General features: G+C 38.8%; 7 protein-coding genes and 1 pseudogene across 9 annotated transcripts; 5 read left to right on the top strand and 3 right to left on the bottom strand.

The window, feature by feature from the left end:
- Positions 1-1,208: 1,208 nt before the first annotated feature.
- Positions 1,209-2,140, bottom strand: LOC106387658. Its single transcript, XM_013827562.3, has one exon. It carries the CDS (start codon positions 1,850-1,852, stop codon positions 1,358-1,360), a length of 495 nt encoding a protein of 164 aa, XP_013683016.2. The 5' UTR covers positions 1,853-2,140; the 3' UTR covers positions 1,209-1,357.
- Positions 2,141-5,807: 3,667 nt separating this feature from the next.
- On the top strand, positions 5,808-6,945 carry LOC106385297. Its single transcript, XM_013825222.3, has one exon. The coding sequence runs from the start codon at positions 6,194-6,196 to the stop codon at positions 6,746-6,748; it is 555 nt and encodes a 184-aa protein (XP_013680676.2). The 5' UTR covers positions 5,808-6,193; the 3' UTR covers positions 6,749-6,945.
- Positions 6,946-7,740: 795 nt separating this feature from the next.
- On the top strand, positions 7,741-9,057 carry LOC106445968 (DNA ligase 6-like). 2 transcript variants are annotated; one of them, XM_013887633.3, is made up of 2 exons: positions 7,741-8,010; positions 8,135-9,057. In XM_013887633.3, the coding sequence occupies exon 2, from the start codon at positions 8,255-8,257 to the stop codon at positions 8,756-8,758; it is 504 nt and encodes a 167-aa protein (XP_013743087.2). In that variant the 5' UTR covers positions 7,741-8,010; positions 8,135-8,254; the 3' UTR covers positions 8,759-9,057. The 2 variants fall into 2 exon arrangements, with proteins under 2 accessions (XP_013743087.2, XP_013743086.2); XM_013887632.3 differs by having other exon boundaries at positions 7,742-8,015.
- A 306-nt stretch (positions 9,058-9,363) lies between these two features.
- Positions 9,364-11,404, bottom strand: LOC106445967 (2-hydroxyacyl-CoA lyase). The gene is made up of 2 exons (XM_013887631.3): positions 9,859-11,404; positions 9,364-9,785 (listed from the first exon to the last, which is right to left on the bottom strand). Exons 1-2 carry the CDS (start codon positions 11,266-11,268, stop codon positions 9,471-9,473), a joined length of 1,725 nt encoding a protein of 574 aa, XP_013743085.2. The 5' UTR covers positions 11,269-11,404; the 3' UTR covers positions 9,364-9,470.
- An 812-nt stretch (positions 11,405-12,216) lies between these two features.
- LOC106387724 lies at positions 12,217-13,510 on the top strand. Its single transcript, XM_013827635.3, has 3 exons — positions 12,217-12,836; positions 12,913-12,998; positions 13,075-13,510. The coding sequence occupies exons 1-3, from the start codon at positions 12,350-12,352 to the stop codon at positions 13,369-13,371; spliced, it is 870 nt and encodes a 289-aa protein (XP_013683089.2). The 5' UTR covers positions 12,217-12,349; the 3' UTR covers positions 13,372-13,510.
- LOC106387723 (ADP,ATP carrier protein ER-ANT1) lies at positions 13,427-15,129 on the bottom strand. Its single transcript, XM_022693451.2, has 4 exons — positions 14,754-15,129; positions 14,385-14,667; positions 13,928-14,299; positions 13,427-13,854 (listed from the first exon to the last, which is right to left on the bottom strand). The coding sequence occupies exons 2-4, from the start codon at positions 14,646-14,648 to the stop codon at positions 13,570-13,572; spliced, it is 921 nt and encodes a 306-aa protein (XP_022549172.2). The 5' UTR covers positions 14,649-14,667; positions 14,754-15,129; the 3' UTR covers positions 13,427-13,569.
- Positions 15,130-15,381: 252 nt separating this feature from the next.
- Positions 15,382-20,559, top strand: LOC106383787 (annotated as a pseudogene).
- Positions 20,560-22,612: 2,053 nt separating this feature from the next.
- LOC106385298 lies at positions 22,613-24,154 on the top strand. Of its 2 annotated transcripts, XM_048742232.1 has the most exons (5): positions 22,613-22,702; positions 22,852-23,107; positions 23,205-23,512; positions 23,599-23,673; positions 23,753-24,154. In XM_048742232.1, the coding sequence occupies exons 2-5, from the start codon at positions 22,873-22,875 to the stop codon at positions 23,891-23,893; spliced, it is 759 nt and encodes a 252-aa protein (XP_048598189.1). In that variant the 5' UTR covers positions 22,613-22,702; positions 22,852-22,872; the 3' UTR covers positions 23,894-24,154. The 2 variants fall into 2 exon arrangements, with proteins under 2 accessions (XP_048598189.1, XP_048598190.1); XM_048742233.1 differs by lacking the exon at positions 22,613-22,702 and having other exon boundaries at positions 22,769-23,107.
- Positions 24,155-26,027: the final 1,873 nt, after the last annotated feature.

The following is a 26,027-nucleotide window of genomic DNA, read 5'->3' as shown; positions in this document are numbered from 1 at the left end:
TAAATTTGTGAATTGATACAATATTTTTGAATATGACAATAAAACAATATCTTACTAATCTTTATATATATAGTTACGATTTTAATAATGAATTAATAATCCAAAAATATATATAGAAGAAGATACAAATACATGTGAAAGTTTGAAACAATCTATCCAATGAAAAAAATATACCATAAACTATTTTTATATAAAAATAAATGAAAACAAAAATTTGCATGGTTGCGCGGGTCGAGATCTAGTACTTAGGTTAAGATTTGCGCTTTGTGCATAATAAATATTTTTATTACTTATTTTATGTTTTTCTGCATATTATGAAGTAATAATAAAATAATTATATATTAAATAACTAAAAAATCAATTACTATTATGTAATAAATTGGCGTGCACATATAAATCAAACGACCGCTCTTGTTTAGACCGGTTCCTTTTGAATTCGGGTCTTTCAGATTTTAGACATTTGGACACAATAGATACTTGTAAATTTTTGGTTCTGGTTTGGATCGGTTCTTCTTGAAGCCGGATCGGTTCGGGTCTATAATCAAAATATTCGTAAAATACCTGTAATTTTTTGGGACCGTATCGGGTCCAGATAAGGTTCGGTAGTTAATCTTAAAAGAACATGAAAAATCCAAACGCCATCAAATTTAGTCAATATTTGTCAATATATCTAAAATTTTACAGAATAACTTAAATTAAACTATTAATAATTAAAATAAAATATTTTTAAATTTTATATTTCAAAACTCCGTATTATTTAAAAATGTTACAAAATAATAACAAATATTGTTAACAAAAGATATTTCAACTAAATCATAAAATAGAACATAAGAAATCATAAGTTTGGATGTAAAGGTTTTTAAGTCGGTACAAATAGGTTTTTATTGAATCGGGTCTATTCGGGTCGGTTCTTATCGGGTTTGGGTTTATTTGGGTGGGTTTTTTTTTGTTCCGGTTATTTTGGGTAAAATAATTTTGGATCCAAAAAATATTTATAAATTTTATGTTCTTTTTCGAGCCGGATATTTTCGGGTTGGTTCCTGTTCGGGTTTTCGGGTCCACGTTAAAATGCTCAGGCCTACTCTGAAATCTTAATGCTGAGAGAGAGGTAAATTTAAATGTTTTTTTTTCCTCTATATAACAAATTTTTTTAAAAAAAAAATGTAAATTGTTCTTCAATTGAATTCTTTCGTTGGCTAAGAGACACATTCCAAAACGCATAATAAATTAATAAGTAAAATCACTAATACTGAGGGAATCGTTAAACATAATATAGAAAAGCATAATAAATGCAAGAAAAAACAGAAACCTACTAAAGAAATTATTACTTGTTATTTGTAAGTAATAAATACCCTAATTAAGCCGGCGAGGGAGCATAAGGAGTCGATCCAGCTTTGGTGGAGCAATGAAGCTTAACAGCCCAGTCAAAGAAAGGGTTATGGTAAGCTCCAAAGATAGTCTTATCACAGTCTCTATCCATGTTCAGTATCGAAGCGCAACATTCCGTTCCAATAAGGGGTTTTCGAGTGTAAAAAGCCTTAGCGATATCCACCAAACATGTTTTTACCTCCTTGCGATCAGACAAGCATTTGGTGACTACCATTGGTAGATGGAACGGAATCGGGTGGAAGTAGGGGTTGTAGCCGGCAGGGAGTGGCGGAAAAGCCTTTCCGGCAGAGCGTGGGAACGCCCAATGTGGTTTAGGGTGGTAGTAAGGGTAGTAATGGTAATGCCACCATTCAAGCTTTTCACTACGCAATGATGGGTTTGGTAACAAGTCGCTTGCTGTAACTTGTGATGTGACAAAACATGAGAAGAGAATCATAGCAACAAGAACTGCGAGATTCTTCATTTTATTTTGGATTCTCGAGAGTTTGTTTAAGGTTTGGATATGTGAAATGTGAATTAGGTTCGGATGGTTTTTGATATGAAAATGACGTATGGGGTTAATATAGGGGCTTTATTTAGGGTTATAAGATTACATTTCTGTGTGATGATAGTTACGAATGATGTATCTTGTTAGAATATTCTCTGAAATACTCGATTCAGTTAACGTATGTTACTCGTGTTTGTTGTCATTTTGTGATCCTTTTCGCTACAACTATAGTACTATGTTATTATTATTTCACGGGCCTTTTTTATTGAACTGATCACATGGAATTAGTCTGAGTTAAGAGGGTATCAAGCTGAAGGGCTTTTTTTATTCGTTAGCACTTAGCACAATTGAGTTTAGGGGAGTGTGCTTAAAGGGCTAAAAATATTGAATACAAATCTGCCCATAGTAAAGAGGTCGTCTACATAGGTACAAAAATGTGTGGCCCGCATGCATGTAGAAAGATTGGCAACTATAACATAAACTAAATACTATTAACCAAACCGGGGACCTGTTTAGGATTTGGTTGAAACTTTACTTTGTTGGACCAACGATAGAGAACAAAATGCAACCTTGTTGAAAATTTAATCTGAGTTATGGTCTATCAGCCTGACTAGGCGACTATCCATAAACCAGGATTATCAGAACATGTATAAATATATATAAAGTATATTATAATGTGTAGTACATAAAACTAGTTTTAAATGATACAACCTTTGACAAAAGAGAAGTTGTGCATGATGAAATGAATAATGTGTTGATTATATGCCTTAATGTGCTTAGACAAAAACTTCGCAAATGGAATTTGGACAAATTTGAGTAATTTTCAAAGTTGTCAAAATAAGTAAATAGTTATATCAATTAACTATAAATTATTAATATTCACTAGAGACCAAAATCATGAAATTTTGGGATGATCTCGTGGCACGCAAAACTCAGTGGAGAAAATCACGAGTAGCAACACAATTTGACAGATTTAAGGGAAATGTTGGATGAGAATCATTATAGACAAGTACATTAATATCTAGTTTATTATTATTGCTTTTGGTTTTGGTACACATAACTAAAATTTAAACATCTTAATCTCACAAAAAGTACGCACGATATGAATTATTTAGTAAATCTTTTATTCATGTTTTCAAGAGATCCCGCACTGAATCTCACAGCAAAAATGATACGAAGCCGTAATAAAAGATGTTACCAATGCAACAACTGTTTTTGTTTTGTTAGACAAAGGCATAAGTTACAAGAACCGCATAAAGTGAGTGATGATGGAAGCTCGTATTAGTGACATTCATAATATGTATTGTTACAAGCATTGTGATTTTAGTAACATGTTTTGAAAACAGTCAATATGAGTGTATGACCTCAAGTAGGAAGAATAGTGTACCTAGGGTGTAGTTAAAATTGTTTACAGGTGATCAGAATTGTTGTTGTTATAAAGTGACATTAATTATAAGCAACTAAATCCTTGAAATGGAGATAATGAAGTTATCAAATTAATTTCAAACTAGTCGATTTGAATTATTAAAAATCAGCTATGCAAAGATCATATGGTACACAATCGTATTCTGAAAACATATTAAGACGTGAACATATAATTCTTGACATAAATTTGTAATAGAAAAAGGAAAAAGTTAAGAAACTGGAAAACAAAGATCAGAGTCCCATGGGTAAACAGTCGCATCTGTAAGTCAAAGGATCCTCCAAATCAGACGAAAGATTCCGTAGAACAATCAACCAAATCGAAAGTACGAAGGAAACGAGGGACAGGTCCCACACGCAACTTACGTAAGTGGAAACCTTCTGGTTTTGTATCTTACCATTAATTTCGCATTACTATTACTGGTTAGTATTATTATATGTATAAACCTTATCATTTCAAACTTGTGACTTGTGAGATAACAACTGGAAGTAATAATACTATTATGTTGCGTTGCGCCTTTCCTTCCATACATACTCCCAGAGTCGTCAGGTTATATTTTTTTTTTTTGAACGAACAGATTTGCATTACTAAAAGGGTTTACACTCCATGAATGGAATTCATTACAGACATAGACAGAGCTGATTTTGCCACCAAATCAGCATCTGAATTAAAGTTCCTAGATATGAAACTGAAGGAAATTGCATCAAAGAAAGACATAAAGTGATAGATATCAAACATGATACCGAACAGTTCAGGTTGAGTCCCTCCCCTCTTCAAGAGCTTAACCAGAGAGAGAGAGTCGGAGAGAACTGCCAGGGATCGGACGTTTGAATAAACCGCAAGGGCGACCACCCGATGGATAGCTAAGGCTTCCGCCATTAAAGCTGAAGATACATGGCTGTGAGCTTCCGAAAGCGTTGGAAGGTTCGAAGCATTATAGCCTGAGAAAACCCCACCTATGCCACAATTTCCGGATACTGAGTTCCACGCTGCATCAACATTGCATACAAGCATACCTGTCAGGTTTGTGGGAGGGGGTAGCTGGACCGAGATAGGGAGCCAGTGTGAGTAGAGGTGTGCTGAGATGTGTCCTTCTGGCTTGCTTGCGCTTCACTCCACTCTTTTGCATCAGTTATACTCTTAAGAACTATCTCTTGTGCTGTGTAGGTTTTATTTTCAAACACCAATTTGTTTCGAGACTTCCACAGGTTCCAAATAATCCAAGGCCATAGCGGTGCAGATAGTCCCGTTGGTGGCAGAGGAGTATAAGTATTACCTTGCTTAAACAGTTCTGCCATTGATGGTGTGGAATTCACAGGTCTGCGAGCGATCGGGCTTAGGTTCCAGACTTCCTCCGCTAGTGGACAGGTGAGGAAGACGTGTAAGTCCTCTTCATGTGCTCCACACTTTTTGCAGTTAAAACTTGGAACTCCTCTTCTTTCTAAATTGGAGCTGACTGGTATAGCTTTCCTGATAACCCGCCATAGAAAATCTTTTAGTTTTGGACTTGTCTTGACGTTCCAAATATCTCGCAGCCAGTGCACGGGATCATTCAATTCCTCCATTGTCTTGGTTGACGTCATGGCCAAGCCATATCCCGTTTTTGTGGAGTATACTCCAGACTTTTCTTTCAACCAGACCATAGTATCCTGCACTGGTGTTGAGCTGGTCTTTATACCGTCAGGTTATATATTACTCATATTAAGTGGTATGATTCAAATTTTTAAAATCTTTGTTAGATCTAGTTTGTGAAGTTATCATTATGCCAAGATATCTAGTATTGTTGCTGCAATTATGGATTCAATCCTTTGTTAAATCTTTTGCTGCAGTTATAATACATAGCTTTCCGTATAAATACTTCATTATGTTATGTAAGAGTTTACATAGTCATAATGTAATATTGATGATGCGATCTTGTGTAAGACAGATGCGGCGTGGAACAAAGACACTAAGACAGCGGGCTTCGGCTGGATCTTCGAAGGATCTACGCTCAGCTCCCCGATCACCGGTTCACTGAGTCAACAACACATCGGATCACCCCTTCTCGCAGAAGCTCTCGCAATGAGATCAGCCCTCTGCATGGCGTTAACCCTTGAGATCCAATCACTCAGGGTTTACTCCGATAATTCAACGCTCGTCCGAGCGATTTCCAGCAATCATCAGTCCAAAGAAATCATCGGCATAGTCTACGACATTCGATCGATATCCTCTGATTTTGTTTCTGTTTCTTTTTCCTTTATTCCCCGGTCAGAAAACACTAAAACCGACAAATTAGGTAAGGCTGCTCTCCAAGCCCATCTCTCCATGTATTAAACTCGGGTTTTGGGCTATCGTTTTAGGCCCAATCCCTTTTTCTAGTTTCAATATAATTCTGTGACAAAAAAAAAAAATGTAATATTGATGATAACCATCCATACGGGAATATAAAGATTACAGTTGGATAGTTAACTTCTAAACACAGAAAAGGTTGCATAACCTGTAAGTCTGTAACTTTCGTTGACAAATATTTGGTCGCATGGTATAAGTTAGAAACTTCGTTTCGGTCGTTTACAACTTATAACTTCCATTAAAAAAATTTGTAGAGTCAAGTGTGATACGAAGAAACAAAGAATGTGATGGCCATAGACTAGTGAAAACACGGAAATATATTTTGAATAAATAATAAAATGGAAAGACGCGCATTCAACCATATAATGTCAACCTGTATACGCACAACTGTCTATCTCCACCACATTATAAAAATACTTTTCTAACAGTATTCTTCCACGAACATTCTCTTGTATATATAACACTCATGCCTTCTTGGATCTTCTCCTAACACACTTCCTTTCCATTTGTTTACAACTAAGTTCTCCTTTTCTCTCAAATAATAAACTTCCACCTTCCTTCACGTTATGGGAAACTACGTTTCTTCCGCTCTAAGCAAAACGTCTTCTTCGTCTTCCCCGGCGGCGAGAGTGATTCTCCCTGACGGTGAGGTCCGTCGTGTCCACGAGCCGACTAAAGCCGCAGAGCTAATGATGGAGATTCCAAGCTTCTTCCTCGTAGACGCCAAGTCGTTAAAAATCGGCCGGAAGTTTAACCCGTTAGCCGCCGATGATGATCTTCAAATAAAAAGCTGCCACGTGTACATCGCTTTCCCTATGACGCGTGCCACGTCAGCAGCTAACGCTTCGGATATGGCAAGATTATTCGCAGCAGCCAAGAAACAACAACGCAGCCGAGTCGGACCTAAATCTTCTGGTGTCGGAACAGCCGTGAAAAGCTGTCACAATGGGAAGGTATCGCCGGACGGAGGAGAAGATGACGTCAAGATGATATCAGCGGGATCAAAGCTGAACTTGGAAGATATCGAAGAGTTTTCGGCGGCGGAGTTTATGCATAGAATCTCAGTTTCGAAATCTAAGAAGCCGAAGTTAGAAACTATAGTTGAAGAATCTTTGTCTTAACGCATGCAAAATCAAAACATAAATGGAAATTTGATTTTTGTTCAAATTTTTTATTTTTTGTTTCATTATCCTCTATGCGCAAGTGGTTTCTCTTTTGTGGTATTGATGAACAGAAAGAGACATTAGTTGAGAATGAACATGTGATCGCTTCATTTTTTGTCCATTAATGTGAATTATGTGATTTTTAGCTTCTCAAATTGGTAAACTCACGCATTTACGTCTTCAATTTTATTATCAGAATTATTCGTTAATCTCACGACTAATATATAATATACACATTTGAACTTCCACTTGCGCCTAAGACTGTTTTTTTTTTTTGGTAAAATTGCGCCTAAGAATGTTTTCACCAACAAATGTTCTGATATACATGTGAACGTTGATGATATCTTAAAAACGATCTTCAGGGAAATTATTGAGTAATATTTTAAAGAATTAAAAAGTATAAACTGTTTCTATTGATAAACATAGATAATATACGAATCTGTGATTTGATATATTCATTAGTAGTCATTTTCACGTAGAGATGTGAAATCACTATTCAGTCGTGTTGGTCATGTCGGTTAATATTTTTTTGGTTGCAATATAAATTAAGTGCGTTAACATGATGCAAAAAAAAAAAAAATTCATATTCGATAAAAAACTGCGAATTCTCATAAAATTAAGGAAATAATATTTCTATTTGTAAAAATATTAAACTAAAGTAGTAAAGTGCAAGTTAGTGAAATAACTATAGTCATTTATCTAGTTTAATATTGCAAAAACATATATAGACTTCGAATGTTACAAACAGTCCTATTCCGCACCATAGTTAACAATAATAAAAATCTCTATTTATACTATATATCTATACTTTTATAACTGTCAAAAACACACCGCAGTTAAACCGCTTGTCTCGTTCAAACCACAATTACCATTCGAAGCCATAGTCACATATCTTAATAAAAATAAAATATGTAGCCATTTATCTAATTGGATAAAAACCCCAAAACTTATTTTTTTAACAACCTCCAAAACTTAAAGATTATTTAGCTAATTCACCTGTTATCTATTAATATGTAAATATTAAAAATTAAATTTAATTACTTTTTTTTCCGACAGAAGTACAACCCACGAATCGTAACATGCGCATTGGTTTGGTCTCTTCGACACGACGCCGTCGCCGGTCGCCCCCGTTCGTGAGTTAATAATGGGCGGGTCAAGGTCATACATCTTCTGATTGCTACTAATAGGAAGATTCTCGCCGGAGATCCAGTTTTCCCATTGTAAGGTTCGATTTATTTATTTATTTTTTAATTATTCTACGAACCGGTGTTGAACAGAAGAACATCGGTGACGATTAGGCTTTACAGTTTTAGGAAGAGTATTGATCAATCTTTGATAAAGCAGAGTCTTGCTGGATTCTATAGGAAGAAACGATTGATTTGCATGTGACGTTAGGAACAGTTTGAAGAATACTTTGCTTCAGGACAAGTGTGAACCGTTGTCTTCTTTTGAGGAGATCTAACGATGGGTGATGAGAAGGTTTCATTGCAAGGGTCATGTGGTAAGGAGGAGATTGTGGAAGAGCTTAGGAACTGTTTGCCCAAATGGGTTACACAAGAACAAGTAACAGATATGATTAGAGGGACGTGTAGGAACGTAGTTGAGATAGTTGATGACTTCTATGAACACGAGACTATATTCTACGAGCAAGTCCCTGCTGATGTTTTATCTCTCACTTCTAGAGATGGGTTTAGTTCGGGTAACCACGAGGCACTTGTTTCGAAACTGGAGCTTCTAAACTGTGAAACCGAGGGAAATGAAACTTGTCAGTCATCGCAGTTTCACAAGCTCAAGAGCGTGACTAGTTCACAGAAGATCAGCCTTTCTCCTGTGAAAAGGAACAGAAAGATCAAAGGTAAACCAAAGAAGAAAGGAAAAGCTTCTTCTAAGTTTGAATCTGCAGGCCCAAAGCAAGCTTCGATTACTAAGTTCTTCAACAAGGTTCCTTCAGATGATACCAAGGCTTAGGAAGCGCGTCTTCAGAACATTTTGGAAGTAATTCTTACTGCATCAAGAATCTTGGAAGATAGGCAGCGACCAATGAATGTTGGACTACAAATGTTTAACTCTTCACAGCAACGATGTCCTAACGATCTTGCTCTGGCACGTTTTTGAATTGTAAGAAGCTTTAGTGTTTTGTCTACATTAGCCTCTTTGAGGAAGCTATGATCATATTAAGGGGGAACGGTTGTCATTCAGTTGCATAGTTATCAGTTTTTGAGTTAAATGTAGATTCCAAAGAGCATTACGATTATGTTTGAACGTTATCTGGCTCCTGCTTTCCATTCCCTGACCTTATTCTAATAATGATCATCTGTTAATTAAAACCACTATTTGATTGAAGTTTTTTCCCTAAAACTCATTAGCATTGGACTTCTTAACAAGTAAAGCAACTGATCCTATCTATTACTGTTACAAGAGCTTTATATTCTCAGTATCATGGTTAAGCTGCAATCTATTGAATATAAATCTCTCAAGTTGTTTTCTTGGCAACTCTGTTCTCTGTGTGTTTTCACAGTCTCCATTAAAGATTAACATGCACAGTATATTACAACGAAGGAAAACATAAGGAAGAACCAGAAACGTGTTTTTATTCAATTTGGTAATAGCGAAATACGAAAACGCTTATCGTTTTATGTTCCAACAATACAACTTCCAAACATTTACACACCACAAGCTTCTAGTTCTTGTGCTGCAACCTCCCACTCTCGGCACCAGCAAAAGGATCTATAATAACATTAACCACCGCTGGTTTTCTTGCAGCGAACGACTCAGAGAGAGCAGATCTAAGCTCATCGGGCGTTTCCACTATATACCCTTTGCCTCCAAAAGCTTCAATAAGCTTGTGATACCCTGCATTTGGAACAAACGACGTTGGTGCTGGATCTTCTTTATGAGGACCCGAGATCTCTTCAGGACTCCTCCTGTCACCGCCATATACACCACCGTTGTTGAAGACAATCACCACCACAGGAAGATTGTATCTAACCAATGTCTGCATCATAAAAGACAGTATGAAAAATCCACATTATGGTAACTACAGTACAGTTAATGTTTTGCGTTACTACCTCAACTTCCATGGCGCTGAATCCAAAACCAGAGTCACCTTCAACAGCAACAACAAGCCGATCAGGACAAGCAACAGCAGCAGCAATACAATAACCCAAACCAACACCCATTGTCCCCCAAGTCCCTGCATCAAGCCTCGTCCTCGGCTCTCTCTGAACCAAAACCGATCTCCCCACATCCATCGTGTTAGCCCCTTCCGACACCACAACAGGACTCGGTCCTTCCACCGCCAAAATCGCGTCTCTGATGATCCTCATAGGAGTCAAGAAGTTGAAAGGAACCACATCTTTCGCAAGCTGCAACTCCATCTTCTCACCGTTCTCTCTCGCCTTCTTGGAGATCGCCTCCACCCACGGATTCGTCTTCCCCAGACAAAAAGGATCATCCTTTATCTCCCTGTTCAACAAACCCACCACCGTTTTAGCATCTCCGACGATCCCCAAGCGAGGCTTCCTCAGCTCAATCTCCTCCTCGGAGACATCGACCAGCACAAAGCTCACGTCTTTAGACCATTTCGGAGCCTCCCCGAAGTGGAGAAGCCAGTTAAGCCTAGCTCCAACCACCAAAGCGACGTCGCATTTCCCAATAGCTAGCGACCTCGCCGCAGTAGCAGACAGCTCGTGGGTATCCGGCAACAAGCCTTTCCCCATCGGAGTAGGGAGGAAGGGTATCCCCGTGAGCTCCACGAGCTTCTTCAACTCATCCTCCGCGCGTGAATAAGCCGCTCCTTTACCGAACACAATCAACGGCCTCTCTGCCTTCCTCAGAAGCGTAACCGCAGATTCAATCTCCGATTTTAAAGAAGCACGTGCCTGCGGCACGTGATCACTAAAGCTCTCGACTTTAGCCACGAGCTCATCCCCCTCTGACTCCACGATCCTCTGACGCAACACGTCAGACGGAAGATCCAAATAACACCCACCGGGTCGACCCGACCCGGCTCGATTCAAAACCCTAGAAACGCAATTGGGGATCTCGCGAACGTCCTTCGCCTTCTCCGAGAGCTTCGAGAAGGCCTTCACCGCCTCGATCTGATCGAGCTCCTGGAAATCCCCGCGCCCGGCGTCTCGCTGATCGCACGAGCCGGAGATCATCACCATCGGCCAGGTGTTAGCCCAGGCGTTGGAGAGACCCGCGAGGCCGTGGACGCACCCCGGGCCAGAGACGGTGAGGAGGATTCCCGGTTTTCCGGTGAGGTAGCCGTACGCGGAGGCGGCGTATCCGGCGGACTGCTCGTTGTGGAAGGCGATGAAGCGGATGCCGAGAGCCATGGCTCGCGTGGCTAGGGAGGTTACGGGGATTCCAACGACGCCGAACATGTGCGTGACGCCGAGATGGGATAGGGATTTGGCGACGAGGGTGTTGCCGTCGATTGACGGTGGAGTGGCTGCTGCTGAATCATCCGCCATACCTTTTTTTGTTTGATTGCTCAACTTGCTTTTCTCAGTTTCTTATAGCTCTCTCTCTCTCTCTCTCTCTCACTTTATTATAAAGGCTTTCGCTTTGTCACTATAGTTATCTGATTAGTAGTATCTGTTTTTGCATGAAGTGTCGTTACTAATTTTAAACAGAGTCGTTTCTTCAAATAAGTGTGTTATTATTATGCTTTTATTTTGAAAAAAGGTTATCTAATAGCAATAGTAAATTCAATTAAATTATCACCAAACTATCCATTAACTCTTATCAACTTTTTGAGTTGTATGAAATACAAAGGTCTTGTGTGATACAAACAAACGTTAAATTTAAAAATGGGTGGTACTGTATGCATATCTTTGGTCACTAGCAAGACCTCCTCACCTAATATTCTCAATAATTGAATTTGGATGTGATAAAATGATAAGAAATTATAGTTCGTTTTGGTTTATATACCCTTGTTTAAATTGAAAACATTGTTTTAGTGAGTTGTGTGCCTCGCTCATGATGATGATTGGATTAGTCTTGAGGTTTGCCAGTTGCCACCATAGTTAGCAAAAAGAAAAACAATTCGAAATTGGATTTGTGCTTCTACACTAGGTGGAGGATTTTGACCACGACTAAACAAAAGCCACCTAAAGATCTCTCATGATCAGATACATTTGATCTTACACGCGAGCGACTCTAGAGAACACAAACATATTTTCTCAAACGATAGTAAAATTCCTACAGTTTCCAAACTATTTTACTGATCTGCATGGTCCACGCAGTATGGATAAACTTTCGGATATTCTGACTCCATACTTCAATTCAAATACAGTTTTTTTTTTTTTTTTTAAATATCACCATTAGGTAGTGGAACCTAATAAACTTGCACTCGATTACTTTAACAAAAAAAAAATATAAGATATCTTTTAAAAAAAAAAAAAAAAAAAAGAAACAACGTGTGGAACCATTAACAATCAACATATATTTAGTGGCACGCACGTCTTCTAAAATTGTCCTCACGTATTCATATATACATATGCTCAAACGCTAGGCGTTGCAGAATTATTATTCCATTTTAGAGAAAAAGACATGGCAAGATCGCTCAAGAAACCAGCCAAGTTTAGCCTACGACGAGTCCGGATCAACTCACCGTCCATTAGGTTCAAACCTGACTCCAGTTCCATAGAGAGAGACCAAAGAATCGAGTTTCTTGGTCAAAATGCCGATGATGCTGGATCCACAGGAGAAGAAAGCAAAGTCCAAAACAGAGAAAGCCAAGAGGCTGAAGACAAACAAGAAGAAGAAATCGTCAAAGTAGTGATAAAAGAAGAGAAAAAAGAGCAAAAAGAACAAGATGACGTCAAGAGCTTTCAAGATGGAGGTGCCGAAGGGAAGAAAGAGGCGGGAGTAGCGGTTGAGACGGCTAAAGAGGAGGAGGCAGAAGGTGGGAACAGAGTAATGGTGGTGGTGGATAAAGCCCTTGCTTCTACAGGAGCTTTAGAATGGGCTATAACACACACCTTACAACCACAAGACACACTCTTTCTGTTATACTTTGCACAACCATTTAGAAAAGGTTCTTCTTCTATATTTTTCTTGTTTAAATGTTTCTTTATTTTGGCCTCCTAACGTTTTTTGGGATTTGGTTTTAGGTGAAAGGAAGAACCGAAAACGGGAGGTGAAAACTGATGAACTAGTCCACACTCTGAAGAAACTGTCCCAAACAAAACGACCAGGGGTGAGTTTCACTCTCCATTGTTTCTTATATATGTGAGGAGTTAGAGCTAGTGTTAGATTTGTGTATATAATGACAGATAGAGGTGGAGATAAGGAGGCTAGAAGGAAAAGACAAAGAGAAAGGAGCAAAGATAGTCGAAGAAGCAAAGAAACAGCAAGTGACTCTTTTAGTAGTTGGACAAGAGAAGAAGCCTCCTGTATGGAGGCTACTGAAGAGATGGGCTTGGAAGAGACGCCGTGGACATGCCGGTGTTCTCAAATACTGTCTCGAAAACGCTTCTTGCATGACCATAGCTGTTAAACCAAAGAAGCGCAAGCACGGTGGTTACTTAATCACCACCAAACGCCACAAAAACTTCTGGCTTCTCGCTTAATGAACACCAACCTGCAAGCTTTTCATCCTTTATTTTTTGTGTTTGTATCATCAAAAGCTTTCAAATAAATTATCATTCTTCCAATGGATTATTGAAATAACAATGTATCTGCACAAGAATTATCAACAATTTTCCCTATCGTCATTTGTTTTAAAATGATTCTGTTAATAAACACAACACATTGGAATGTAAGTGAGACTACTGAACCAAATGCTTATAAGCAATACGGTGAAGCTGATCATACCCTGCAAGCACACCTGCTCCTGCTACTCCAAGAAGCATGTTGGCAGTAACTCCTCTATACAGCGCAAAGAACCCTTCATACTTGAGTATCTCTCTTAGTGCATGAACAGCGTTGCGGTACTTAACAGGCTGTCCTGATGTAAGCATCATTCTCCTCCTAACCGTGTCAAAAGGGTAAGCAATGACGCCTGCAGAGGTAGTAATGCTCCACCCCAATAAAAAGCTAGCCAAGAAGTTTCCCTGTCACAAAATCAAATAAACCATTTATAACTATTGCTCACTCTTAATTAAGAATATAGGAAGATGATGTTACCTCTAAGGAACCAACTAAAACAATGGGTTTGAATGTATCATACATCCCAAAATACATCCCTCGGTAAAGAGTGATTCCCAATATCGACACGCCAAAGCCACGGTAAAGACCTTTAACACCGTCGCTCGAGAGAGTCTTACGGTACACATCAACCATCCCTTTAAACTGCCTCTTGCCAGTAACTGAACATTCTTTCGCATCAGTGCCTAAACGAGTCCTCGCGTAATCAAGATGATACAAAAACAACGAAGTCGTAGCTCCAGCAGCGCTACCAGAGGCTACATTCCCAGCGAACCACTTCAAGTAACCGTCCTTCTCTTTGGAACATCCGAGACGGGTCTTGAAGTAACCTTTAAACGCAAAGTTGGAAGCCTATACAAAGAGAGTCTCTCAAAACACATAAAACAAACACTCAAAAGTGTCTAAAGATTAAAGCTTTTCTTTAATTAAAGCAAACCTGTGTAGGGAAATAACGTATGACGTTGGCTTGGTTTCCTCTCCAGAAGGATAAGACACCTTCTTCTCTGAAGATTCTGAGGAAGCAGTTGCCTAGACCGGTGTAGGGTCTGGTGAGATGTCCTGTTTTGATCATTTCGCCTTGGTTTTGGAGTAAAAGCTTTACTCTTTCGATAGGAGCGGCTGCGGATTTGGCGACGATGGCTGCTGCTCCTCCCATCATGAAATCCGTAGAGAACTTCTCGGGTTTTCCGACAAAAGCCATCTTCTTGGCTTGCCCCCACCTGATTCAATACGAAATACAACGGATCAAACGGGATGAGGAATGATGCAAAGGGAAGAGAAAGAGAGGATTTTGAAGTGACAAAACCTGGAGATGATTCCTATATGATCTTCGCCGCAGAGAGAGAGAGAGAGAGAGGGGAAGTCGGCGGCGAAAGATCGTCTCCAGGTGAAGGAGAGGAGAAGCGGGTGGTGGTTTCGTTGTGGAGCTCAATAAAATAGAAAAGGAAAGAGATAATCATTTTCTTTTGAATCGCAAAATTGGAGGAGGACAGAACAGGAGGAAAGGTGTTTTGTTTTCTTTTGTCTTTTTCTAATTTTTAAAGCAAAAACGAATATACACACCAAGTGGGATTTTGCCGCGGTGAGAGAGCGAATCGATCATAGACTTGGCATCGCCGAGATCTATTAGGTTTGTTTCGATACTCTTCTTCTTCAGATGTTTTAGTTTTTGCTGACTTCTAGTTCCAATAGCATTTGCTGAAAATCGATCATAGACTTGGCAAAAAAAAAATCTCAGCTTTATCATGTTTTGTAAGAATTTCACTTTCGATAACGATCTGACACCTAAGTTGTGCATCGCTCGGTTTCGTAATCCGCCGTGAAACCGAGGATCTGAACATATCCGGTTCACTCAAACCGGACTTCATTTATGGCTTATTAAAACCGGAGTGGCTGATTGATTGCTTGTCTCCATAACGCTTTTAGTTGCTTGCAGAGAGTGAAAGCCAAGTAATGGAATCAATGGCTCCTCGTTGGAACCAAGATAGGCCTGGCCGCTTCCACCAGGTGCTGCTCCATCTTTAGACTGTGGGTTTTGATTTGTTCTGAATAAAGAAAACGTGAATTTATGACAATGGAGTTTTGTTTGTCTCAGGAAACGAGGACAAGCTCCAAACTTGCTGATTCAAAGTGGTTTCCTTCAAACTCGTCTAGGTATGTATTTCTGAATCTCTATGCTGAAAGTTAATTTGCTTTTTCCTCTTTTCCGGAAAATTACTGAATCTTTATATGTGTGTGTGTGGTTTCAGCAATTCTGGAGTAGAGCAGGCAATAGGGTGCTATGACACACCGGTTCAGGTTTGTGTTATTTCACAAATTCTCTTCTTCTTTTTTTTTTCTCTTTCTCTACGCTTCCATTTAGGGATTCTTTGATATTGTTATCCCATTTTACCTTGAAACTGGTGGTGAGATACTTAAAGATTGGGTTTGAGGTGTGTAGCCTTTGCAAGTTTGGCATTAGTAGAATGAATATGGCTTCTAATTTTCGTGAATTGATCTGTGAGCCAATTAGTTGTGTAAAGCCTAGGTTGAGATTTGGTGTCATCTCTTTGAATAACGTTTTTTATCCCTTTTGGCATTAAGGAACTTATTGTCATCGATGTTCTCTTGTCTGCGTTGGTTGGAATTGAAGGGAGATATATATCAATTAAAAGATTCCATGGGAAGGAGGATAGTATAGCTTTCCAAGTTGATCCATCAATGGATTTGGCATTACAGGCAAGTTACTACTCAACACATTAAATCTTGTATCCTCCTATCCTGAACATTTTAAGAAAAATGGCTACACAAATCCTGTTCTTTTTGGAGGTAAGTTGATCAAGTAAAGACCAGAACTAGACTGTTATATTGATGCTTCCAAGGTGTTTCTTCTTCGTGTATGTTATATGGAATTTGATTTGGAAGTAAATGGAATTCATTGGTGTTCTGACTTCTTGATAGTTTAATTATCTCCAGAGTCCAACCAAATAGATACATTCATTGTTATTTGATGTTGTAGAATGGATCTCTCTCTTTTCTGCAAGGAGTTAGAGATGCTATCATAAATTAACATTGTAATTCTTTATCTATATTTGGCTCTTCTGAAATATATTGGCTGATGGGAACAATTTTGCAGGAACAAGCAAAAAGAATATTCCCATTATGTGAATGTTTTCTGCTGGTTGATTAGCTCCTTCTTGTATGTTATATACGTTGCTACTTTTTGTGGTAATTGTCATGCATTGTTTGCTGACTTATTTTTTCTTTCCTTTACTGTTTCATGTGGAATAGTTTGCAAACTGAATCTGGATTCGATAAAATAATAGTCAAACTTAGGGGAGCTAATCAGTTAACTAAAAACATGAACTTGGAATCTCATTTACTTTGGTATCTTTATCCCATTTATGAGTGAGTACATATGCATGCATATGAATATCAAAAGATGACAGGAATGGCTCTTGTGGTTTTCTTTCCTCCAAGTTTTTGCCGTCTCTGTAATCCCTCTGTTAGTATTTCCCTACTGAGTAAATTGATAGTCTTAAAATCTTTTTCTTTCCAATTCACATGTAGAGTTTTGTGCCTAAGTCATGTCAATTGCATTGTTTGGATTGAGAGATCATTTTTTTTTGTTAGGGCTGAGGTAATTGGACAACACTCTTTGCTAACGTGAAAGTATTAACCATCCTTTCTTTTACCAGGATTATCAAGCCATGGTGGCACAATTGGAACATCAATTTCGACTTGGAAGACTCTCTCCAAGGATTATGGTTTTACTGTCAGGTCTGTCTTTCTTTCGAGAATGGAAGCTACAAGTTCTGGAAAAACCTATGCTGATTGATTGTTTTTGTGTATCTCAGCCCATGATGGGATCCATGCGCGCATTGGCTGTAGTAATTCAGCAGGCTTCAGCAAAGCATTTTGTGGGCTCTGGTGTGCTTAATCTCTTACAGAGTCAGGTAGATTCTTGCTTTGGATATTTTGTTGTGCTGGAACTAGCTTTCTTGCTGTGTGTCCTAATCTTGAAGACTGCCATGCCTAGGCTAAAGCGATGGCTGGTGATAATTCAGTGAGGTCATTGTTAGAGAAAATGACTGAGTGTGCAAGCAATGCATACCTGAGCATATTAGAAAGGTTGATTTCCCATGCCTCTTTCTTTTGTTGCTCGTAACTAGACTCATAGAAATCTCTGTTATTGTTTGCATTTTCCTCCTTTGTTTTTTGTTTGTGAGAATGCTCAGATAATCTAAGTCCAACCTCTGGCTATATTTTTCCTTCGTTAGTAAGGAGTGATAAGCGAACATGTTTGTTATCTTTTGTTTTATCATATCTGTACATAGGTACCCCATTTGCTAGATAGCTCATAGTATTCTCAGATGTGTCAGCTGACTTGAACTAATGTTTTAATTAAGGTGGGTCTATGAAGGGATCATTGATGATCCGTATGGAGAATTTTTCATTGCTGAGAACAGATCTCTTAAAAAGGTACTTCGATTTTTCTTCTCTCAGCTCGCCTGCACAAATTTCAATTGCTTGATCTTACAATTTCAAACTTTTTGTATAGGAAAGCCTCAGTCAGGACTCGACGGCTAAATATTGGAGCCAAACGTACAGCCTCAAGGAGACTATTCCTGGCTTCCTTGCAAACATTGCTGCAACAATATTGACCACAGGGAAATATCTAAACGTTATGAGAGAATGTGGGCACAATGTTCAGGTATGTTTGTGGATAACATTTTTCTTTTATACAATTAACAGTGTTAGTGATGTTGGAGACGACATTGGCTGATATTTTTTTTTTGACAGTTTCCAATCTTAGAGCGATCTAAGCTAACAATATTTGGTTCAAATCATCATTATCTTGAATGCATAAAGGCTGCTCACGAATTTGCCAGTAAAGAGCTTGTGAGTCTCATCATGGATAAGGTAATGCATTGTGTTAATGATGGATGCTTCTTTAATTTCAAACCTTGTAAAATTCGCCTCTCTGACCATCAGTATATGATTCAGTACGACCTCATTGGAAGACTTCGTTCTATAAAGCACTATCTTCTTCTCGACCAGGTATGCTGGCTCTATTCATGAATAACCAGTTACCTTCGGTGTTTGTAATTGGAATGTTTTCTTCTGTCATTGATAGTGTATCATCTGCTTAGTTTCTAATTATCTTTGCTGCAACAATGTAATACACTGCAGGGTGATTTCTTGGTTCATTTCATGGACATTGCTCGAGAGGAGCTCAACAAAAAAGTGCATGAAATATCTGTTGAAAAGTTGCAGGTACTTTTGCCCCTAATAGAACACAATCAAAAGATTAGAGAATGATTGCTACCATTATTCAATCGTTTGTTCTCTCTCTACATGTTTGGTGGGATCTGAATGTATGTGTATTTTATTAGTCTTTGCTAGATCTTGCCCTGCGTACCACAGCGGCTGCAGCAGATCCTCGCCACGAGGACTTGACTTGTTGTGTGGTGAGCAGTCAATTCGTCTTTTCCTGGATGTGGTCAATAATACATAGACCGTACATAATTTATTCTCACTTTGCGTTAATATCATAGGATCGAACTTCGTTGCTTAAGACTTTGGGAATGCAGAAGGACACTGATAGCAATAGTATTGAGGACCCAGTGAGCATCACTGGTCTTGAAACATTTTCCTTGAGCTACAAGGTCCGCTCCCTTTCTTGCCTTGTCTGAAACTTCCTGTTTGTATTTGATTGACTAATGAACTGTTTGATATGTTTTAAACTACTTTTGTATGAAATGTTGTTTGTGTCTTTGTGTTTCAGGTTCAGTGGCCACTATCTATTGTCATATCAAAGAAAGCCCTATCAAAGTACCACTTAATTTTCCGCTTTTTGTTTCATTGCAAACATGTGGAACGTCAGCTTTGTGGTGCGTGGCAGATACATCAAGTATGGACTAAATATCATGAAGTAGCTAGGGAACTTTGTGTTTGTTTATTATGAAACTTTATATTTGACAAACTGATGTGTAATTCGACAGGGTATTCGGTCTATGAACTCAAACGGTACAGCAATATGTAGATCATCGCTTCTCTACCGTAGCATGCTTAAATTCATCAGTAGCCTTCTACATTATCTTACATTCGAGGCAAGTCTCATTGTTGTGTTTGTTTTAAACTTTTATGTTTGCTGATATAATATTTAATTAAGCGTAATGTTGTATTTGCTTCTACGTGGGATGTGTCTTCAGGTTCTGGAACCAAATTGGCATGTGATGCAGGATAGACTACAATCCACAAGGAGTATATATGAGGTAAGTGTAGAGGTCTGCTTTGTTATTGTTGGAAGGGAGAACATGTTTTTTTCATTGAACAATAAACCATCGTCTTACAGGTGATACAGCATCACGACTTCTTTCTTGATAAATGTCTGAGAGGATGCTTTCTTCTTTTACCTGATGTCCTCAAGGTATCTGTTCCATTTAATGTAATCGTTTCTCAGGATAAATGTACTGGTGGTATGTGTATAATGTTTTTCAATATTTTGACTGTTGCATAAAATGGAGAAGTTGAAATCAGTGTGCCTGCAATATGCTGCAGCCACACAGTGGCTAATATCATCGTCTGTTGACATCAATAGCCAGTCTCAGAAGACAATGATAAGAGACACAACCGTCACAGAGTCCATATTGTAAGTAGTAACAAGGAACTGTTTTTAAGGAATCACGTAGATCTTTTAAGACCCTTTTTTATCAGCATCTCTACAAAAGCAGTTGCTGTTAGAAACTTTTCCAACTTCATATTATGGTATCGTATCGTGTTCTAATTTGTTGGTTTACGCGTTTTACCAGCAATTTCGAAAGGGAGTTCAACTCGGAGTTGCAGAGCTTAGGACTAGTGTTGAGCAAAGGCTCTCAGGCTGAGCCATACTTGACTCATCTCTCCCAGTGGATCCTTGGTGTTTCTAAAGATTGAGAGAGTGAGACCTGTACTAAACAAACTCAGGCATTTCATGTTTTTAATGTTTTAGCAATTGATATTCAGCTTGAATTTTTTTATGAGATGTGGTGTGATTAGTCTTTTGTAGTCGTTTCTTTTCTTCTTCTGAAGTCCACGGTTTAAAGAAAAAATATCACAGGCTATCTCTGGTAAAAGCTTGCATTCGAGTATTGTGTGGTTCAAGTGCAACTAACTACTTCCGTTAACATTTATCGGTGAATCTTTTACGATGTAAAAGAGTAATTAGGTTCGAGATTTCTTTACATCGCGTTAACGTTTCAGACGAAGAAAAGAAATAAAGATACAGCTTCAGCGGTTGATGCCACACGTGTAAGTGTCAGGTCCCTTGGCTTTGGTACAAATGATCAATTCTTGACCCAAAGCAAAGAGAAGATAGGTGCCAACAGAACTGACTAAATCACCATAATGGTTGGTGTTCTGTTCTATCTTCCCATCAGACCTTTGAGGAATGTGTAGAGATGAACAATGACCCTAAAGGAGAAGAAGAGTTTACCAAACAAAGGTTCCCAAGATTGATATATATTGTTAATAGCATTTGATTTAAATGTAATATATATACATATATGAAAGACCAGATTTGTATAATTATTCCTGGGTTCACCCCCTCTAGGTTCACCAACCAATAAGATTTCATTATTTTATATTCAATATTTTTCAAAAATTAGAAGAAAATATTGTCAAATTATATTATGTTTTTAAAATAAAAAACTAAAATAATAATAGTTATAAGAAAAAAAATTTCTTAAAACATTTTAACGTCGTCACCAAAACACTAAATCCTAAACCCCTTGGATAAATCATAAACTCTAAATAAAAAACACTAAACACTAAATCCTAAACCTTAAACCTTAAATCCTAAACCTTAAACCCTAAATCGTAAACCCTAAATCTTGAGTGTTTTAGTGTTTAGTATTTTTGATTTAGAGTTTAGGATTTATTCAAAGGTTTAGGGTTTACCCAAAGGTTTAGGGATTAAGATTTAAGGTTTATTGTTTAGTGTTTTTCTGACGATGTTAAAAAGAAAATTTTAATTTTTTTTTATAACTACTATTGGTTGGTGAACCTAAAAGTTTACCGAGTGAACTCAAGAATAACTCATATTTTTATATATGAATTACACTTATTTTATAACTACTCTCTCTGTCATTCATCTCTTCTTTTTTTTTCCGTCAAATTGAAGTTTTCATTAAAAGGCCTGAAAGCCCAACAAACACATTACAAAGGCCAAGAAAACGGCCCAAAAAAACGCAAATAACAAACCGGGCCCAAGGCCCACCTACGACCCGTTCAACCCGAAGAGACCCCGCCGCCGCGCGGACACACGCTACGGCTCAGACGTCGACTCCCTTCGGAACATCACCAGGTAAACCAACCGTCGATTCACCGGGGAGAATCGGAAACCACTCAATCCACCCATCACCACCGCAAACGCCTTCCACTCCGGTGAAAACTAAACTCGGAGAGCGTCAATCGAGGGTTCGAGATCTCATCCGACGCCGTTTAAACCCATCACCGAGATAGAAGCTTCGTGCGACCCAACACAGTTAACCGAGGTCGAGCTTCGATCACCCTCCTACGGGATCTCCACCCACCCAAACAAACCAGAACCTTAAAACTAAGAGAAAGAGAGAACAAATCCTAAAAAAGAAACCTAGGGACCAAAGGCGGCGAGGCAAAGCAGCGAAACGCTTTCACCCCCGAGATCTAGACCGACGACGACAGAGCTACGGTAGCCTCTACCTCGCGGAGACAGGAACCGGCGTCGACGGAGCTGAAGGAGCCTCCGCCTCCCGGAGACAAAACCAAATAACCGAACGAAAAACCTCACCGCGCCTTCCTCACCCTGACCGCGCCCTTGCGCCAGAGACCGATCCGCCATGAACGGCCATTTCCAGAGCTCAAGCAAGACGGCTAGAAGAGGAGACGAAACCGAGGCTGAAAACGACAGCTTTACTGGTGGCTGGAGGGCTCCGGTGACGGCACGCGCGCCAACGCGCCGCCAGTCACCGGACCCGATAACAGATCTGCTTTCTCTCTCTTGATTTCTTTTCAACTGAGCGTTTTATTTCATGTCATTCATCTCTTCATTATCCGATTTCCTTATTTCTGATTTTCCTTTTAATACTTAGCTTCATCTTTTATTTTCCTTTTCTAATAGTTAAACCTCCTCTTTGGTTTACTATATATATATATGTAGCCTTATAGGCAGGTTTTATGCATTTATAATCAATAAACGATTTCTTAAACCTATTACTTTCTTCCCAAGCAATCTTGCTAAATTCATACAAAGAGGTTAGTATACGAACTCTGTCTTTCAAGATATTGATCTTTCTCATCTCCTAGGTCCGCGTTTACCCGCTCTTCGAATCCACAGTAGGATATCTATCTATCTAGGTTTTCCCTCTCAGATCTTGATTCAACCTGTGTGAAATCTATCTCAGGAAGCAAACCAAATCGAGAACATGGCGGTGGAGAAAGCTATGGTGCTATGGAACATCAGCAACTGTCCGATTCCAGATGGTCATGATCCTCTTATGGTGGTTCAGAGAACACAAGCGGCGGTGGAGAAGTCCGGCTACGTCCGCCGCAACGGTGAGATCTCAATCACTGCCATTGGCGACAAACTAACAGAGGTCCCTGGCGAAGACGTCATGAGGAGGCTCTCTTCCATCGGAATCGCTCTTAAAAACGCTGACGGTTTAATTCTTTCTTCCTTTGTCTGTGTGTATGAGTGCAATTAATTTAGATATTAGTATTTTAAGATTCAGCTTTTACTTCTTTTTTTTAACTGCAGAATATCAAATGGATTTGTATGATTGGGCCGACGAGAACCCTCCTCCGGGTACTATGATGGTCATAGACGGTCATGAGCAGCTGGGATGGTTAGCAGGAACACTTTCCGAACTTGAAGATAAGGGATTCAGAATTCTTAAACAGTGGGATTGGGCTGCCTTGTTCTCAGATGAACAGGAGACGACAACAACAAGCCTTGTTGTTAATTCCAGTGTTAAATCTCCCTGGTTCTGTGAAGTATGCTTTGTTGCTGCCCCAAGCCTTGAAGATTTCACCACCCATCTCAAGTCTGTAAAACATGCATATGGTGTAAGCATCTCTCTCTCTCTCTCTGCTTGTTTCAATACAATACATTTTGCCATTTGTCTTATATATATATGTTTGTCTGTATGTAGGAGTGGGACAGGCATGCTAGTAAAAACAATGTGGATCGTACTGACCCTGCTAACCTGCCCTTTGGTCGATCAAATGTATGTGTTTAAATCATCTATTCTCATCTTAAAGTTGATGATATCTACAGCCCTCTCTTACGCTGATTTTTCACTGCAGGAGTTGGACTTGCTGCTTAATCAAGACATGGTTAGACGTCAGATGTTAACGTCCGGGCGCGGGTGCGGGCGCAGGCGCGGGCAGCTCGGCCCTCTTAGGCCTCGACACACATTTAACCTAACGCATTCCAAGGCAAGTTGACATTTCTTTTCCTTTTCTGAGTTCCATCTTATTTACTTAGCTTTTGATTTTACCTTGACATGGTTTTTCATTCTAACAGTATTGAAGGAAGAAGAATAATAAGCTGGAGAGTGGAGAAGAAGCGTGGAGGGTGTTTCGATTTTCATATGGTTTTATGTAATAAATAAAAATACTTACTACTGTGCTATCTTTTGTTAAACATCGCAATTCAGTCTTACATATCTCCAACGTTTTATATTTGTCATTTCGAAAGTATGCTCTCACGTGTACAAGGCTTTTAGATACTTGGTTGCTAACTGTCTAGAGTTAATGACACTTGTGACAAACTTCCAGAAATGTCTATGCCCCAATATATAAGCTAGTATACAAAAACTAATGTTAGGATTATCAGCAAACTAATGTTAGGATTATCCTTTTGAAAGTTTAACCGGCAAGCATTACAGCCTCTAATAAACCAACTGTTACATGGATGTCACACCAGTTCTAAAGAAGGAAAAAACACGCGAAAAAAGATTTATTACAACATGGAAAACAGACTTGAACATATCTTTATTGAAAGACAGATGTAAGAATGACAAAAGAAAAAGGGGAACATGGAGCTCGGTAGTGACAGGATATTCATCCATGTCAACATAGTTCTTTGTTTACAGATTCCATGATGAGTTTGTCAAACTCAGGTTCCATCCAAGTGGTGACAAAGGAAGGTAGGTTAAGCTTGGGGTTGCCATCAAGCATCAATTCATCACCTGATTACTTGATAAGCAAGTGTCTTTGGGCATGGAATTGTCAGGCATCTTGAACCTTTTTAAAGATATACAAAAACCATAATGCAATCATAACATAAAGAAGAAAAAATCAGGCATTTCATGTTTTTAATGTTTTATCAAATGATATTCAGCTTTAAGCTGTAATGAGATGTGAGTGTGAATTTCCACGGTTTAAAGAAATAAATAAATCTAAGGGCTGTTAAAAGCTTGCATTCAAGTATAGTGTGGTTCAACAGCAACTAATTACTTCCTTTGAGAAGTCATCTGTAAATCTTTTACTCTGTCTTCCCATCAGACTTTTATGAGGAATGGGAAGAGATGAACAATGACCCAAAAGGAGAAGAAATTAAGAGTTTACCAAACAGAGGTCCCCAAGACTGATGATATCCATTGTTAATAGCATCTGAGATGCCTCCAACAACTCCGACAATGTTTATGATCAAGTTCTCCAAAGTCATCATCATCTGTTGCTTTTGATGTGACTCTGAAGTTTTGTGTCAATGCCTGCTAAGTGCTAAGATTTTGACAAGACCTTGTCCAACTGCAAAAGAGCTGAGCTGAGATTCCTCCAAAGAACCATAAATGCTCGTTTCTCAACCATTCTCCAATGCTCACTCAACTCCATCTCAACTCCGAAATTCCTGTTGCAATGATAGACATGAACAATGCTATGAAGAAGAGAGTTGCAAATCTAAAAGGGAAGAACCCCACTTTGCTTGCCAGTTTGAAAACAATAAGAGAATAAGTAGAAGAAAAAAACAAATTAGGGCACTGTTTTAGTACTATATACCTAGTACCTAAATTTATGAAAACTTTTCTGTATTAGACAGAACAAAAAACTAGATCCAAAATTATCCTTAATCTGAAAATTTATCAAACTAATGGAAACTAAAAATAAGTCTTAAGAAACTTACCAAGAAAGTAGAAAAAAGAAACCAAAACAGAATCAAGCTGTTCACCAGCACAACAACGCATAAAACTAAGATTTTTCAACTATTCGACATTGCCGCTGAAAAATCTCCTTCAGGCGGCTGCTGAATCTGCGGCTGCTGCAGAGCAAAGTAATAACGGTTTCTTGCGTTATATGCAATCTTAGCTGCAGGGAAAAGTATCACAGGTAACCGGGGCTGCAAATCCTTGTTAACCAAGGAAATTCCACAAACAGTAACGGAATCGTCTGCAGCAGAGCTATGATGATCAATATTAGTCATGAGGCTCTGCGTGTTGCTCAAGTAACGGTGCTGATCCTCCTCTTGTTTGAAACAAGACAAGTTTCCTCCATTGTACCCCTCTTGGTTTATTAGTTAACTATAATTTGCTACCTTGTATACTATAAAATTTCCCTAAAAAGATTGCCTGATCTCGGA

Source organism: Brassica napus, chromosome A10 (assembly GCF_020379485.1).
Source record: "Brassica napus cultivar Da-Ae chromosome A10, Da-Ae, whole genome shotgun sequence".
In the NCBI taxonomy this organism is placed as follows: Eukaryota; Viridiplantae; Streptophyta; class Magnoliopsida; order Brassicales; family Brassicaceae; genus Brassica; species Brassica napus.
The sequence above is the reverse complement of the archived record's forward strand: the minus strand, read 5'-3'. Positions and strand labels throughout refer to the sequence as shown.

Excerpts from the sequence above, each read along its gene's own strand:
- LOC106385297 (XM_013825222.3), top strand. The coding sequence starts at position 6,194 with ATGGGAAACTACGTTTCTTCCGCTCTAAGCAAAACGTCTTCTTCGTCT.
- LOC106387724 (XM_013827635.3), top strand. The coding sequence starts at position 12,350 with ATGGCAAGATCGCTCAAGAAACCAGCCAAGTTTAGCCTACGACGAGTC. Across the intron at positions 12,837-12,912 it reads TGCACAACCATTTAGAAAAG|GTGAAAGGAAGAACCGAAAA; the intron begins GTTCTTCTTCTA and ends ATTTGGTTTTAG. Across the intron at positions 12,999-13,074 it reads CCCAAACAAAACGACCAGGG|ATAGAGGTGGAGATAAGGAG; the intron begins GTGAGTTTCACT and ends ATATAATGACAG.
- LOC106445967 (XM_013887631.3), bottom strand. The coding sequence starts at position 11,268 with ATGGCGGATGATTCAGCAGCAGCCACTCCACCGTCAATCGACGGCAAC. Across the intron at positions 9,786-9,858 it reads TCAGCGCCATGGAAGTTGAG|ACATTGGTTAGATACAATCT; the intron begins GTAGTAACGCAA and ends TTTATGATGCAG.
- LOC106387658 (XM_013827562.3), bottom strand. The coding sequence starts at position 1,852 with ATGAAGAATCTCGCAGTTCTTGTTGCTATGATTCTCTTCTCATGTTTT.
- LOC106445968 (XM_013887633.3), top strand. The coding sequence starts at position 8,255 with ATGGGTGATGAGAAGGTTTCATTGCAAGGGTCATGTGGTAAGGAGGAG.
- LOC106385298 (XM_048742232.1), top strand. The coding sequence starts at position 22,873 with ATGGCGGTGGAGAAAGCTATGGTGCTATGGAACATCAGCAACTGTCCG. Across the intron at positions 23,108-23,204 it reads CGCTCTTAAAAACGCTGACG|AATATCAAATGGATTTGTAT; the intron begins GTTTAATTCTTT and ends TTTTAACTGCAG. Across the intron at positions 23,674-23,752 it reads TGCCCTTTGGTCGATCAAAT|GAGTTGGACTTGCTGCTTAA; the intron begins GTATGTGTTTAA and ends TTTTCACTGCAG.
- LOC106387723 (XM_022693451.2), bottom strand. The coding sequence starts at position 14,648 with ATGGCTTTTGTCGGAAAACCCGAGAAGTTCTCTACGGATTTCATGATG. Across the intron at positions 14,300-14,384 it reads TACGTTATTTCCCTACACAG|GCTTCCAACTTTGCGTTTAA; the intron begins GTTTGCTTTAAT and ends CTCTTTGTATAG. Across the intron at positions 13,855-13,927 it reads TTTTAGTTGGTTCCTTAGAG|GGAAACTTCTTGGCTAGCTT; the intron begins GTAACATCATCT and ends ATTTTGTGACAG.